This window comes from Canis lupus, chromosome 11 (assembly GCF_003254725.2).
Source record: "Canis lupus dingo isolate Sandy chromosome 11, ASM325472v2, whole genome shotgun sequence".
In the NCBI taxonomy this organism is placed as follows: domain Eukaryota; kingdom Metazoa; phylum Chordata; class Mammalia; order Carnivora; family Canidae; genus Canis; species Canis lupus.
In genome coordinates, this window is record NC_064253.1 from 56,349,912 (window position 1) to 56,366,157 (window position 16,246).

The following is a 16,246-nucleotide window of genomic DNA, read 5'->3' on the forward strand; positions in this document are numbered from 1 at the left end:
TCTGCCTGTGTCTCTGCCTCCTTTTGTCTCTGTGTCTCTCATGAATAAATAAATAAAATCTTAAAAAATAAAAAAAAGTAAACAGGAAAACAGACAGCAAACTTTGCAAAAATGTAGAAAGCTATGCGTGTGTGAATTACGTCCTACTGAAAAGACAACAAGCAGACCTAAGAGGTGATTGTAGGTCTCTTTCCTCCTGGCTCCAGGGCTGCAACCCCGCAAACAGACGCCAAGCCCACTTTCTTCAATCCTCCCCGCGGCCGGCAGCCGTCACGGCGTCGGCGGCCCCACCCGGCAGGGCTCCTGCGGGCCGGGAGGGGGCGTGGCCCGGGACCGCCCCGCCCCTCGCGACGCCCCGCCCCCTGGCGACGCCCCGCCCCGCCGCGCCCGCGCTTGCGCCGTGCACAGCCAGCGGCCTCGAGCGCCCCGGCGGGAGGTAAGGGGTTTGCGGGAGGCCGCCTCGGGGGCGTCAGGCCCGGACGGGCTTTGAGGGCCGGGCGCTGAGCCCGCGCGCCGCAGAGGCGCCCCCTGGGGAAGCCCGGCCTCAGGTCCCGCGTGCCCGCGCTTGGGAGGCTCCTCCCGGCTCCCCGAAGCGCCGGTTTCGTTTCTGGAAGCTCTTTGCGAAGCCGGTGTGGGGAGGCGGCCTCCCGGGGTCGCGGGGTGCGAAAGTTCCCTGCAGCTGCCGTGCCCGCGGCGCAGGCTGGGCCCGGGGCCGTCGGGGTCGCCCGGGTCGCCCGGGGGCGTGGTCCCAGGCCGCCCGCGCATCCGTTCTCTGGTTGGGGCGGCGGGGGTGGGGGGGGGGCGCCGTGGGGCTCGGGAGCCCGCGAGGGGCGGAGGACCCGGACCCGGAGCCGGAGCCGGTGCTTCTGGAAGCTCCCGCAGCTGCGCCCTCGATAAGCCCGGCCTGGGAGGGCTCAGGCGGGAGACCCAGGGAGCAGCAGGGGCCGTGACCTTGCCTTCCAGAGTCCCCGGGTCAGGAGCTCGGGGAGGCCTGCCTGGGGCCCGTGTGGATCCCTGCCCTGGGAGGCGGCCGCTCGTCGCTCTGGGGGACGCCGAAGGTCGCTGGCACTTGGGGACTTTTTCTGAGAAATGGGGCTTTTTAACTTATACAGTAAATAGTCTAAATCATGTAGTAACCCCCCCCTCCCCCCCAGTACTTTTTTCTCACGGGAAACAGGAGTAGTCATGGTACCCAGGTGATGATAGTAGTCGTAAGCCCCGAAAAGGGTCAGGGTCGTTTGTAGAGCACCTGCCCCGCAGGCCCCCGCCAGTGTTAGTCTAAGTGACCCGTTTCCGGTGAAACATCAGACCTTCCTAGAGAGTCTTTTTATTCTTGAAATGATTTTCCAGTTACAGAGAGGTGGCAAAAGTAACAAAGGTCTCTGCAGCCCCCTTTAATGTTAACACCTTATATAACCATAAGTACAGTCATAAAAAATTATAAAGTATCATTGGTACGTTTTTTTGTTTTAAGATTTTATTTATTCATGAGAGACACACAGACATAGGCAGAGGGAAATAGCAAGGCTCCCGCCGGATTTGATCCCAGGACACCAGGACCACAACCTGAGTCAAAGGCAGACTCTGAGCCACCCAGGCGCCCCTCGTTGGTACAATTCTAGTGACCAAATTGCTACCTTTTTCTCGGATTTCCTGACTTTTTTATACTAATGTCCTTTTTTCCCCCCTATTTCAGGATCCAGTATAACATCCCACATTGCATTTAATTGGCATGGCTCTTTAGTCTTAAGTCTTTCCTAACCTTAACGCTTTTGAAGAATCCTGGTTAATTATTTAGCAGAGTGTCCCTCAGTTATGTTTTGTCTGGTATTTTCTTTTTCTTTTAAGATTTTATTTACTTATTCATGAGACATACAGGGAGAGAGAGAGAGACAGGCAGAGGGAGAAGCAGGCTCCATGCAGGGAGCCCAACGTGGGACTTGATTCCGGGTCTCCAGGATCAGGCCCTGGGCTGAAGGCGGCGCTAAACCACTGAGCCCCCCGGGCTGCCCCTTGTCTGGTATTTTCTTACAATTAAAGTTAGGCATTTTTAAAGTTATGCATTTTTGTTGATACCACAGAAGTGGATGTACCCTTCTCAGTCCATCCCACGAAGGGTTCATGTTATGACACACTGCTTTTGGTATTACTGTTGATCACTTGGTTGAGGTGTCTGCCAGGATTCTCTAATGTAAATTAACTGCTTTCCCCTTGAAATGAATGGATATCTTGAGTTTCTAAACTATGCAAATATGTTGTTCTCCTCAAACTTTCAGTTGCTGATTTTACCATCCATTGGTGGATCTTGCCTTCAGCAATGATTACTATTATGTTCTAATGGTGATTTTTTGTTTCCCCTCATTCCTTCTTTTATTTTTTTATTTAAGATTTTATGTATTTATTAACGAGAGACACAGAAAGAGAGAAGCAGAGACACAGGCAGAGGGAGAAGCAGGCTCCAGGCAGGGAGCCTGATGTGGGACTCGATCCCAGATCCCGGGATCACACCCTGAGCCAAAGGCAGGCACTCAACCGCTGAGCCACCCAGGCGTCCCCATTCCTTCTTTTATTAATTGGAGTTCTGTAAGGAAGACTTGCCCCTTTCCATTTGTTTAGTCAGTTATTTTTTTATATAAGTATGAACTCATTTATTTTACTTTTTGGTTATTTTTGTTATTTATTTATGTCTCAGGTTGTTCCAGCCTTGGCCCTTGGGAGTTTTTTCAGGTTGCTTCCTTTTGACAGGCTTCCATCTCTCTTTGAGAACTTCCTTACTTTCTAGCACCATAAGATGTTCCACGTTTATCTTGCGTTTTCTCTGCCCCAGTCCTGGATCACCCACTTCTCCAAGGATCCGTGATTTCCTTTTTTGGAGAGTGGTATTTAAACACCAAGATCAGGGCACTTGGTGTGCTCATTGCTACTAGAATATTATTGTTTGTGGTTCTTTGCAGAAAACAGCTAGGACTATATGTAAATATATATTTTATTTTTATAAGTATTTTTCCTTTATATATAAATAAAATATATCATTCTATTACTTATGTAATTATGAAAAATTAAGTATTATATTTTATTTATATCGTTTGTTATGTTTATTTGTAAATATATGTTTCTTAGCTATATACATATATATCCACATATTTCATGGATACACAAAGATTTGTTTTGTATTTAAGTGTGTCTATGTACTCACATCTGAGTATATATATTTTTAAAAAAACAAAAATTCATTCTGAGAGTTCCATTTGTAAACCTAAACCACAGGGTTCAGTCTACCCATGCCTCTTAATTGTTACTTCTTTCTTTGACAGAAATCTGATTTTCATGCTCTATAAAATATTCTCTTATTTCTTCAGTCCTGGTATACACATAAAGGATTTTCAGGATTTCTAACACATATTCCTATAAAAAATAAATTTTCTAATTAGAACATAGTAGAATCGTATATAGTTCTTATGGTCTTTAACCTTGTAGTATCCAGTTAGAATAGTGTTTTCCAGAGTTACTTAGGTTATTTTCTTCCTCTACTTTTAGTGCGGTTATGCTATTCATTGATAATATAGTTTCCTTTCTTATGGTTTGTGTTCCATTTTGTGTTCCTCCACATTTTTTGTTTTTTAATTTTCAAAAATTCATTCTTTGTAATGTGCAATTCCATGAGTTTTGACAAATGCATATAATTGTGTATCTACCACCACTGTCATGATATAAAACAACTATCACCCCAAATATTTCATTACACTTAAAAAAATATTGCAAAGAAATCAACTCTACAAAAGTTTGGAAAATTAGGCATTTTTCTATGTTTTGTCTTTTTCATAAGCATATTTTACACAGTTGTGAAGTTAATGTAAATGTATTTTTTTATTTTTGTCATTTAATTATCAGAAGTATGTTCCAGTTTTTTGAAAAATCGAGATGGTGAAATACATTTACTTGTTGTTCAATTTTATTTTATTTTATTTTTTATTTTTTCAATTTTATTTTGAAACTATGTCTTGAATGTTGGATTATACTTTAACAACTTACAAACCATATTTGTGCTATTTTATGATTGGAGCCACTGCTGGACAACTTTCCATTTCAGTAACATCATGACTTTTTTTTAAAGATGTGATTTATTTATTCATGAGAGATACAGAGAGAGAGAGACAGAGAAGCAGGCTCCATGCAGGGAGCCCGATGTGGGACTTGATCCTGGGTCTCCAGGATCACGCTCTGGGCTGAAGGCAGGCACCAAACCGCTGAGCCACCCAGGTATCCCAGTAACATCATGACTTAAGCAATTATTTGAACAATATGTTCTCATTTTAGTTTCTGTAGACATTTTGTTGTAATTTATAAAAAATGGAAATGATGGAGAAGAGAAAAAAAATACCGGCCAAAAGGAGAACAAGAATTGGAAATGTATGTTGGGAGGTTCCTGGGGTGGAATGTCTTCCCTGATAGATGGTCTTTATGAGGCGGTTGGTTTTCCTTGGATAGAAAGCTGAAGAGCAGAATCATGCGTAACTCTGACCTAGAAATATCACTTCTGGAACTGGAAAAAATCTGTCATTGTAGCATAAGGAAACAGTGTCAAGTCAAACATCCAATAATCGGGGTTTTTTACATATACTATAAACTGATTAGTGGAGGAGAAAGGAGAATCATTAGAGTTGTATATAAAATGATACATAAATTTTAGAGGCAGATGGGATATAAAAGGGCATCTAAACAGAGGGAGCATCATAGCAAAGCCCAAAGTAGAAATTGGGTGATAATACTTAGATTGAACATTGTATTTTCTTGTTCAAATAATAGGGAATTCTTGGAAGTTTTTGTTCAGAGGAGAACGTTGCAATTGGTGTTCTAGAAATATTAATTGGTGGTAATCTGTGAGGAACAATTGGAGAGGGGAAAGAGTTTAAAGGGAAGCCAATTAAGACACTTGTAAGGTGCTGTGCATTGCACTGTTGGAGTGATGGGATTAGTAATAGTGAAGAAGGGACATGTGAAGAAATATTTTAGTTCCATCAGCACCTTTTGAGAACCAGTATTGTTAAAAAAAAAAAAAAAAAGGAATGGTGGTGGATAAAAACGTATCTTCATATAGTATATAATCTGCATGACAGAAAAAAAATACAAGCAATGTGATAAACTGGGAACATTGTGAGACAATCGGTAATTTATGAGTCTATTATATGTTGAATATAATAAGAAAAAGACATCCCCTGTAGTAAAATAGATATAGCACCAGCAGGCAATTCGTAAGAAGAAAGCAAATGGCTAATAAATCAATGCCACCAGTAATTTAAGGAATGTAAAATAAAACAATGAGACACCATTTTTGAAAGTTTAAGGAGAATATAGTACTATGTGTTGGTGGGAATATGGATATTTGGATATTTTGATATGTTGCTAGTGAATATAAACAGGAATGTAAACAGGGAATGTAAACAGGTACAACCTTTTGGGACACTTGGTCTCGAAAGCCATAAAAAATGTGTGTACCTATTCAATTTCTAATTATTTATTTTGAAGAAACATCATAGATGGTTATATGGATTTATGTATAAAAATTACACTTTAGCGTAGTTTATAATAGTGAAAAATTGGGAACAACCTAAGCAGTCAACAATAGATGATTAGTTAAATTATGGAGCATCTATGTAAAATACCACTATGCTGCTATAAAAATGTATTATAGAACAATAATAATTTACATGTAAAGATTTTTATTATACTTAATCAGAATATTCAAAATAAATCCTTTCATTCATTTATCCACCCAGTAACAGTATATTATATTATATTCATAGCTCCTTGGCATTCATCTCCTTTAGATTTTGCTAAAGTGTGCCTTTTAGTAGTTCTTTTAATGAGGGGCCTTGGTTATAAACTCTGTATGTCTAAAAATTATTTTGCGTTCACTTCTGAATAATAATTTACTGGGGCATATACCAACTCCCTCAGCACTTTGAGGATATTCCTGTCTTTTGATATCTGTGATGAAAAGTTTGCTGCTTTTGTTGCTTTAGTTTATCTCTGGTTTTCTTTTTTAAAAGATTTTTTTTGTTTGCCCTTCACATTCTGCAGTTTCGCTTCCATGTGTCGGTAATTTTTTTTTTTTTTTTAATTTATGCTACTTGAGGCTTATGTGCATTTTCAGTTTGAGGTCTTGCATCTTAATTCTCAGCATGTTCACTTTGAATAATGCCTTTTCACCACTTTCTTTATTCTTCCCTTATGGGACTCCTATTTGTTATTGAGCTTCTCACTTTATCTTTTATGTTTTCCATCTCTTTATTCCTCTGTGTTCTGACTGATATCTTCCAATCAATAATTCTCCCTTCAGTTACAGTTTATTGTTTAACCTATTTTTGAGGTTTTTCTCGAATTTGTACTCGATTTTTCAGATTAGCCTGCTACTATTTCATAGTACTATCTAATTTTTAAAAGGATTCTATTCCTTCCTTTATATCTTTGAATGTTTTTAACTTACCTATTTTAATTTTCTTTTTAGATTTTTATCTCTAGTCCATTAGCTATGAATTTTCCTGTTTTGCTGGGCTTGTGGACTCTTGGCAATGAACTTCTCCATGTGTATCCAGTTCCTACTCAATAGTGTAGCTGTTGAACTCTTTTTATTTTTGGTGTGTGGAGATTACCCCTTTTTGCTTTAAAGCTTAAACATAAAGACCAAGTTACTAAGTTGATGAGATATGTATAACCAACACTTAAAGATTTTCAATTGAAAGAAAGAAACATTAGAGTTACAGTTCCTCATAGTTCTGCAATGATCTCTTTTCTGTTTTTCATATCATAAAAGCAATGGACTGTCCTCTGAAATAACTCAAGAATACATTCACAATTACTCATAAAGATTCAGGGACTCCATAAAGTATATTTGCAAACCTCTGAATGGATCCTGGTTTAAGACACCATAACCTATTGGATTGACATAGTCAAAAAAATTGTTTAAATATAGGAGAGGTTGTGGGCTAACGAGATGGCGTGAAAGCAAGGTTGCATAATAGTGGTTTTCAAGCTTAGGCAGTGAAGCCCTTTATTGATGTAAAATCTAACAAGTTCAAATTTATGACGAAATAGATAGAAGTAAATTTTCTCCAACTGAAACAGGCATGGGGTCCTGGAGACTGCTTCACCTCTCCTGGCCCCAGAGGCATACCCTTGGACATTCTGGAACACTGCTAGAAAACTGTTGGTGAATTCGAAAGCGCATTTGATTGCACTCCCAGGAACCCTGAGTTCTTATTCCAGCTCTGTCACTGGTTATTTGTATTGGTTGTTGACGATGCAAATAATCACTTTGTAAGACAGGGAAGAGGCAGTTTAAAGGATGTCAGTGAGAAGAGTTGCATATGATGTTATATTTGAAGTATATAATTATGAAGTATTACATTATGAGGTTAGAAATGGAGTTTACACAAGCAGAAATGTTAAGAATGAAATGTTTTATTTTGCTATTTGCTGTCATTTTAAAAAAGTTTAGTCATTGTCCAAGATACATTGGGAAATGAAAACCTGGACAGTAAACTCATCATTTAAAAATTTTAAAAAGGTATTTAAATGTATGCATTCTTATTTTGAGAAAAACCTGGAAAGACATACATCAGAATGGAAAGAATAATTAGCTACAGGTGAGGAGGTGATTGATTTTATTTTATCCTTTTTCATGTTTTCTAAACATTTTATTTTTTATTTTTTTAAACATTTTAGATTGTGTATACATCTGTAGAAAGAAGGTTTCAAAATGTTTCTTAAGTCATTCAAGTCCAGAATTAAGTTGAAATATATATATTTAGAATAAGTTGTAAATAAAATTACCTAATTGTTGGTTTTTAAAAATAACAGCAACTGATTAAAAACATTCTTAAATATTTCCCTTAGGTTTTTCTATCTGAGTATAGAAGACAGTTGCTGACAGTAGAAGTGACCCAACATTTTTTTAGGATGTCTGAAGATGAAGAAAAAGTGAAATTACGCCGTCTTGAACCAGCTATCCAGAAATTCATTAAGATAGTAATACCAACAGACTTGGAGAGGCTAAGAAAACACCAGATAAATATTGAGAAGGTGAGTTTTTTCATTTTCTACCACAAGAAACAGTTACAAATTCTGATTTATACTTATGTATTTCAGTTAAACTTAGAATATTAAATAAGAGGCTTTGCTAAGACATCCATCTCCTATTGATTTAGCAACATTCATTCTTTTCTACTGGGTTTTATTTTACAAATATACTTCATATTATTCCTTTTTTTAGGGAGGGATGTAAGAATAGAAACTATACCTTTTAGATTGTACATACTGACATATTAAGCAGTTAATAATTAGCATACAGATTGTTTGATAATGCACCATAATGTGAAGGCAGTGAACTTTGGCAAAGGGACCTGCCTTCATTTCATTCACCCCATGGCAAGGCTTTTGAACTTTGGTGTCCATCAGTAACTCCTGTCTTCTTCAAGTGCACTTGGAGTAAAAAGATAAATCATCATGCGATATGAGGGAATTTCCCAAATTGACTTCTTCCCTTTGAGGAAACCCCAAAATTGGGAAATAACCACCTAGGGGTCCATTTAGAAAACAGGTAGAGGGAAGAGTCTTTTGGACCATGGTAAAGGTTGCATAGAACCTGGACTCCCAGCATCTGGTGGAACAGGTGCGGCATTCACGGGAACATCAGGTTTACTGGGTACTGAGCATTGATGCAGCAGATTATATTTTTTATTTGCTGTAGGACAGGTCAGTGGGATTTGCTCCTTCAGAGAGAAGGTATAAATTTTAAGCTGTATGGCCTTCCATTATTTTTTTGTGGTGGGGGTGGGGTGGAAATGCTCATTAAGCCTTTAGTATAAACAGTATTTATCACCCTCACTTGAGTGAGGTGATATACAACTAAGAATGTCAGCTGCTTTTTCCCCGGTACATACCATCTGTCTTCCTAATATTTAAGTCTTTTAAAAAATATATAGAAAATAGGGCACCTGGGTGGCTTAGTTGGTTAAGCGTCTGCATTTGGCTCAGGTCATGATCTCAGGGTCCTAGGATTGAGCCCCACATTGGGCTCCCTGCTTTGGCAGGGAGTCTGCTTCTCCCTCTATCCCTCCCTGCTGCCTGTGTGCTCTCTTGCTGTCTCTCAAATAAATAAAATCTTTTTTTAAAAGTACAGAAAATAAGTGCCAAGAGTATTAAGATGAAAATTTTAATGCAAATATAGAATTTAAGATCGCTATTTTGTCATCTCTTAAGTTTTTATTTATTTGTAAACAATAAGTACTGTGACTTTTTAGGGTGGAGGAGTTTTCTGTTAAACTGGTTATTCTTGTCATGAGCAGAAACAAATTACAGGGCTCTGTGCTTTGATTATTAATGAGGAGGGCTTGTTCTTTTAGCACTATAATGATACAGAAATTGAGTTGTTTACTTGGTTGATCATATCTGGGTGGTAGATTGATAAGGTGTGTTTTAAAGACTGAGCTCGTATCAAAGCGCTCAGTTACAAAGAAGACTAGAATTTGGCAGTTGAATTGATTCTGAAAGCCAGACATAGGTGGACTATAATCTATTAAGACCATTTCTTTCCTTTATTGCCTTATATTACCTTTGAGGTTCAGCATGTCTTAGATTTCCTTTTTCTTATACTTCTTCTGTATGAAAGTGCCTGCAGTCATACCTTCAGATCATAGCCACATGTACCACCTGGTCAGTCATCAGTGGAAAAGTCAGAACCCTGGGAACAAGGCAGGTGGAGTAGGAAAGGATTTATTATTGATTGGATTAGTTGTGCCATAAGAAAATCATTCCAGTTATGTTGATCTTTCACTGCCATAACATTTTCTTTGAGCATTTTATGAAATATTTACTTAATGTGAAATTTTTAGACAAAGTCAGAATAATTATAATTTACAATATAGATGATATCTGAAGCTAATGTGCTCATGTTGATCTATGTTTTATTCCATATTCTTGGTTGTTATACTTTCTCTAGGATTTCTAGTTTTACCATGAAAGTGACTTTTTATGTATATAAGATTGAATAGCATATTTTAGTAGTTTGTGGCAATGTAAGCATATTTAAAAGTTGCTGTGTTCACTGTGGACAAAAGAGTTAAGAACTTAGGTTTGGACTCCAGGTGTTTGACAGTGCCTCACTTTTAAAAAAAGCCATATTCTTCCTGAGGGAAGGGTGTAGAAAGATAAAATATTTATTATGTTAGCCGTCAGTCATCCAATGTGAATTTAAAAGAAGAAAGTCATGCTGAAGGGAAATTGAAGGTAAGCCTTAGGGGAGTGATTCTGCAACATCTGAAAACAATGAGAGTAGTGTGCTATGGACACCTGGAACTGTATTCCATAGGTCCTTCAGCATTACATTTTATTATACATGATAGACTTGATTAGAATGCAGTGCTGAAATTTGAAGTGTTAGCATTCAGTTTTCTGGGCTAACGGAAGGTAGGCTTAAGCGTAGTTAATAGAAACAAGATCATATGCTTGGAGCATAATTTTCTTTGTTATTGTAGGGTTAGGAGAAAACCTACTGTGTTGCATGTACTGTGTTAGTATATCGCTACAAGTCACAGAAAACCCCAAAATAGTGTATTATATCAGATAGACTTTTTTTGTTTTTGCTTTTATTTTTAATCTCTCATAGTTACAGAGGCACTCCCGGGCTGCAGTGGCAGCTCAGCAGTCATTAAAGACCCAGGCTCTTTTTATCTTGCTCTCTGATCCTCAACTTGTTTCTATCTTGCATGTAAAATAGCAGCTCCAACTTCAGCTATTACATCCACATTCCAGCTAAGATAAAATAATGGAGATCATATTTTTGTTCTTTTTTCTTTCTGTTCTTTTCTCTCTCTCTCTCTTTTTTTTTTTTTTTTTCTCTTAAAGAGAATCCTCCTGTTCTTGTTTCATGGATGCAGTATCATAGCATCTCTCTGGTGGTTTTATTGTTATTTTTAAGGTTTTTATCTACTTCTTTGTCTCTTTTCCCTGTCTTTATTCTTTCTTCCCTTTCAAATTTATTTCTTTCTCTCTGCCCCCGCACTCCCCTTTTTCCCTCCTTTTCTTCTTTGTGTCAGCCTGCAGTATTATGGGCATTCCTTGGCTAGCTGTTGATATTTAAGAGTGCTAATTGGAAGGTATTTGTGTGTGTAGCAGGAGGTAGGTGGGGTCTTGTTACCTGCAGGGGTGAGCAGTAAAAGGTCTGTTTTAATGGGGAACCACCAGATACTCTTCTGGAATGTGGTCTTCTGTGTTGGTAGGGGCAGTGTAGTTGCTCAGGCCTACAGAGATAGAGCGTTTGGTAGACTACCTCTTTTTTACCTAAACTTTAAACCAGTCCTTCTGCCCCACCCTACACATCCTCCTGAGTAGCTGGTAGTTCTGGTTACTTGAGTCTTTCAGGAGTGGTGGTGTGCCTGTTGGCTTGTTACTCACTGCCTCTTCCATGCCACTCACCCCTTCTGCAACCTCATGGTGCAGCTTTCTCAGATATAAGTCAGTTGCAACATGTCTGTAATCTTTCCAGCTTCTAAAATTTTGTTAAAATTTATTGTCAGCTGATATCTACTGTTATATTTTCATGAGTCTTGTGAATGTATACCTTTTAAAGTTCTTTATTGCCATTTTAGTTGGGTTTTAGAAAAGAGCAGAGATAAATGCTTGTGTTCAAACTTCCCAGGCATAATGAGAAGTCATTAATTACAAGTAATAAATGTATGTTAGCTTTTCCTAAGTGTTTGTTAATGTTTGGTGTTTCTTTTATTGTTAGCACTGAAAAGCTCATAAAAAGTTAGATTTCTAATCCTCAAGAAGTATACAGTTCAGTTAAGGAAATAAATTATGAAATATTCTGAGAATAATAGGTGATATATAATTAAGTATGAAAATGAGTGGCATGGACTGTTCAGCTTAGGTATGAAGCACAAAACTATATGATACAAAATCAAATCTAATCAGTCTCATTGGTATATATATATATATATGTATATATATATACACACACACACACATATATATGATTATAAGGTTCTTACACATGAAGTGTAGCATACATTTATGCATAAGCTGTATAACCTTATAAAAATATACAATATACTTCCATTTTCTCTCTCAAGGTCTTTATAGTATTATTGTCATATAATTTGCTTTCATGTATGTTATTAGCCCAACAATACATTGTTGTTAGTTTTTTTATTTATTTGAGAGAGATATATAGAGAGAGGGTACGATTTGGAGGTGGTGGTGGAACAGGCAGACAGAGAAGGAGGAGCAGGCTTCTTGCTGAGCAGAGAGCCTGACATGGGGCTCAATCCCAGGACCTCGGGATCATGACCTGAGCCAAAGGCAGAGGCTGAACCAACTGAGCCACTCAGGTGCCCCTGAACAGAGTTTTCTTTCTTTTTTTTTTCTTTCAGATTTTATTTATTTATTCATGAGAGACAGAGAGAGAGACATAGACAAGGGAGAAGCAGGCTCCCTGTGGGGAGCCTGATGGGGGACTCAATCCCAGGATCATGACCTAAGCCAAAGGCAGATACTCAACCACTGAGCCACCCAGGGGGCCCCAGAATTTCTTTCAAAGAGATTTTAAAAATAAGAAAAAAAATTTTTTTGAAAAGATTTGATTTATTTTGGGGGGGAAGGGCAGAGGGAGAGAGTCTTAAGCAGACTCCACTCTCAGTGTGGAGCCTGATGTGGGGCTTGATCCAATGACCCTGATATCATGGCTGAAATCAAGAGTTGGATACTTAACCAACTGAGCCACCCAGGTGCCCCTGTATGGCACATTTTCATGTATCTGTCCTTTCACAGTATTTCTAGGTTGATTTTTTAAAATATATAATATGTGATGTTTGATGTTGATGTTTATATTCTGTTTAAGTGTTGTGCTGTGATGTTACCACATTTTGCTATAGTTCCTGTCAAATGAATTTTCCATTATCATGCTTATAAAGTTTCTTGGTTGAAACTCTGAAAGCTAAACAGTGCTTTGGTAAAAACTGAAACATGTATATTAGATGTTCATTCTCATTTTTTGTACTTTCTAGTCTACAGTATCAATGTTACTTTTTCTCAAAGTCAGATTTAGTTTTTAATACTTGACATTCTCATTGACAAACTTAAATTTCTTCATATATAGTAAGAATACCTCATGATATACTGAATTTTTAAATTTTTCATATTTGTTTACATTCTCATTTTTTTCATCTCCAAAGAATTTGCAAGACAAAGTATACCATCTTTTTTCAGTAAAATAAATTATTTTTATTTCCTTTACCATTTGCCAGAATTTTGTCTGTAATGTTTTTTAAAATTTCCTACTTGTCGTTGGACAGTTAATTGTCACTATTAAGTCAATAACTTTTATCTGGTATATTTAAGTTTGGTTAGGTGAGTGGAGATTTTTGTGGTAACTAGAAGTAATAAGTTTAGTAATTTAAAAAAAACTGTAATTTTGTCTTTTTGATATAGTATCAAAGGTGCAGAATATGGGACAAGTTGCATGAAGAACATATCAATGCAGGGCGTACAGTTCAGGTAAGACTATTACATTGTTATGCCACTGGCTTTCTGTTTATTTGTAGTTAATTTTTTCCTAAATGCTCCACATCTCTGCTCCATGCTATCAGTAATAATTTTCATATGCTCAAATATACTACTATCCATTCTTTATCCTGAAGACTCCTTCCTGGAGCCCTCTTCCCAATCCCAATCTGGACTTGCTTTCTAGGCTTCTTGCACAGCTGCTGTTCTCGGACTTCCTTAGCTACTCTTCTTTGTTGGGTCCCTGTTTTCCTGGATATCGTGCCCTTAATTATTTTTGGTTCACTTCATTGTTTTGTTGGAGTACATCTTTTAGTAGATCTCTAAATAAGGGAACCTGGGAGGTAAATATTTAAGTTATTATGAATCTGAAAAATACCTTTTTTCTCCCCTCATACATGATTGCTAAAACAGTAGGTATAGAATTCTAGTTGGAATTCTTTCAAATTTGAAAGTTCTCTAGTTTAGTGTTGCCCTTAATAAATCTGATGTCTGCTATCCCAAATTTTGTATGAGATCCTTTTTTTTTTCTCTTTGGGAGCTTTTGTAATCTGTTTAATCCTGGTGTTCTCAAATTTGATGATATGCTTTGTGTTGGACTCTTTCAATCTAAAAACTTAAGTTCTGTACTAGTTCTGGGAAATTTTGTTTATTTAGTTAGTAAAGATGTAGTTATTTATTTTAGAGAGATTGCACATGTGCTAGCAAGGGGACGGGCAGGAGGGGAAGAGAGAATCCGTAAGCAGACCACTGCTGAATATGGAGCCTGATGCGGGGCTCGATCCCAGGACTCTGAGATCATGACCTGAGCTGAAATCAAGAATCAGATTTTTAACCAACCGAGCCACTCAGTGGGAGGTTTAAATTATTTGATAATTGATTCCTCTGTTTTCTTTTTGCTCTATTTTTTTTTTTAATCTTTAATTGCAAGAATCAGCAAATGATGGCATTTTCCTTGAAGGAGGTTCATTCTGGTTTAGTTTTCTAAAGAAGAATCCTCATTCTCCTAGGGCGAGTGGATACTTATTTTTCAGTTATAAAAGCAGACTAAGTGAAGGCTGTTCAGTAGAGGCTTTCACATAAATCTCTTTTAGCCCTGTGCCTGGTTTCTGAATCTATGGTTTGTTTCTCCAAAGAATGCATCTCTGGTCTTCTTGCATTTCAAAAAGGCTTCTATAGCTGCGGTATAGTGAATAGATTAGGATAGAGTGAAATGAATGCAAGAGATTGTTCAGGAGAGATTACAAAGATATTGGAGATGGAAAAAAACAGATTGACTTGAGGTCTGGTAGAAATTAGACTTGCCTCTCCATATATGTATTTTACTGCTTGCTAACTAGATTATAGACCTGAAGATCAGGGATTGTGTCTTTGCTATTTGTGTATCCCACAGTACCTGTTGTTCAGCAAGATTGTTTATTGAATGTTATTAAGCATGTAAATGTCAATGAGATTATTATAACTAGGATTTCTTACTTCTTCACTGTTCAATATGTCAGTAAAAATCACTTACTTTCTTGAGACAGTGCTTATGGTCAAAGTGTTTGTTTACTGATTAAAGTATATATATATTTACATTATTGATCTCCATCTGGCACAAAAGATTTATGTATACTAGTAGAAGAGATTGAAACTGTTTTTAGGTGTTTACTTAGTTTTATTCATATATTCCCTGAATTATGTGTGTAGGCTAGGTCTTTGCTAATTTGTGTAAAACTTAGTTTTGAACAGTTTCGTGAACAGTTACAATAGGTTTTCTAGATTTATTATTAGAGATATGTAATAAGAACTATCTTATAAAGGGCTAATATCAGGGGCAGCCCCAGTGGCTTAGCGGTTTAGCACCACCTTCAGCCCAGGGCCTGATCCTGGAGAACTGGGATTGAGTCCCACGTCAGGCTCCCTGCATGGAGCCTGCTTCTCTCTCTGCCTCTCTCTCTCTCTCTGTCTCTAATAAATAAATAAAATCTTTCTAAAAAATAAAATAAAGGGCTAATATCCAAGATCTATAAAGAACTTAGTAAACTCAACATCCAAGAAACAAACAATTCAATCATGAAATGGGCAAAAAACATGAACAGAAATTTCATCAAAGAAGACATACAAAAAAAAAAAAAAAAGAAGACATACATCATATATATGGCCAACAAGCACATGAGAAAATGGTCTGCATTGCTTGCTATCAGGGAAAGACAAATCAAAACACAATGAGATACCACCTCACACCAGTGAGAATGGTGAAAATTAACAAGACGGGAAATAACTAATGTTGGAGAGGATGTGGAGAAAGGGGAACCAACCCTCTTGCACTGTTGGTGGGAATGTGAACTGGTACAGCCACTCTGGAAAACTGTGTGGAGGGTTACTCAAAGAGTTAAAAATAGAGCCACCCTATGACCCAGCAATTCACTACTGGGTATTTATACCAAAGATACAGATACAGTGAAAAGCTGGGACATCTGCATCCCAATGTTTATAGCAAGTGTCCACAATAGCCAAACTGTGGAAGGAGCCTTGATGGCCATCGACAGATGAACGGATAAAGAAGATGTGTGTATATATGTATACACACACACACACACACACACACACAATGGAATATTACTAAGCCATTAGAAACAACGGATACCCACCATTTGCTTCAACATGGATGGAACTGGAGGGTATTATGCTGAGTGAAGTA

General features: G+C 37.8%; 1 protein-coding gene across 5 annotated transcripts in view; it reads left to right on the plus strand.

Moving 5' to 3' along the window:
• Positions 1 to 370: 370 nt before the first annotated feature.
• Positions 371 to 16,246, plus strand: part of STX17 (syntaxin 17) — a 71,634-nt gene continuing 55,758 nt past the window's right edge. For 3 of the 5 annotated variants that reach the window (XR_004803963.1, XR_003130081.2, XM_025433070.2), the window contains exons 1-3: positions 371 to 436; positions 7,897 to 8,082; positions 13,492 to 13,557. Coding sequence is in view for 3 of the 5 variants with exons in the window: in XM_025433070.2 (XP_025288855.1) it covers positions 7,960 to 8,082; positions 13,492 to 13,557 (189 nt within the window). In the remaining 2 variants the exon portion in view is untranslated. Of the gene's footprint in view, positions 437 to 4,110; positions 4,261 to 7,896; positions 8,083 to 13,491; positions 13,558 to 16,246 lie in introns of those variants that run through there. The other 2 variants (XM_035697281.2, XM_035697282.2) reach the window with 2 other exon arrangements.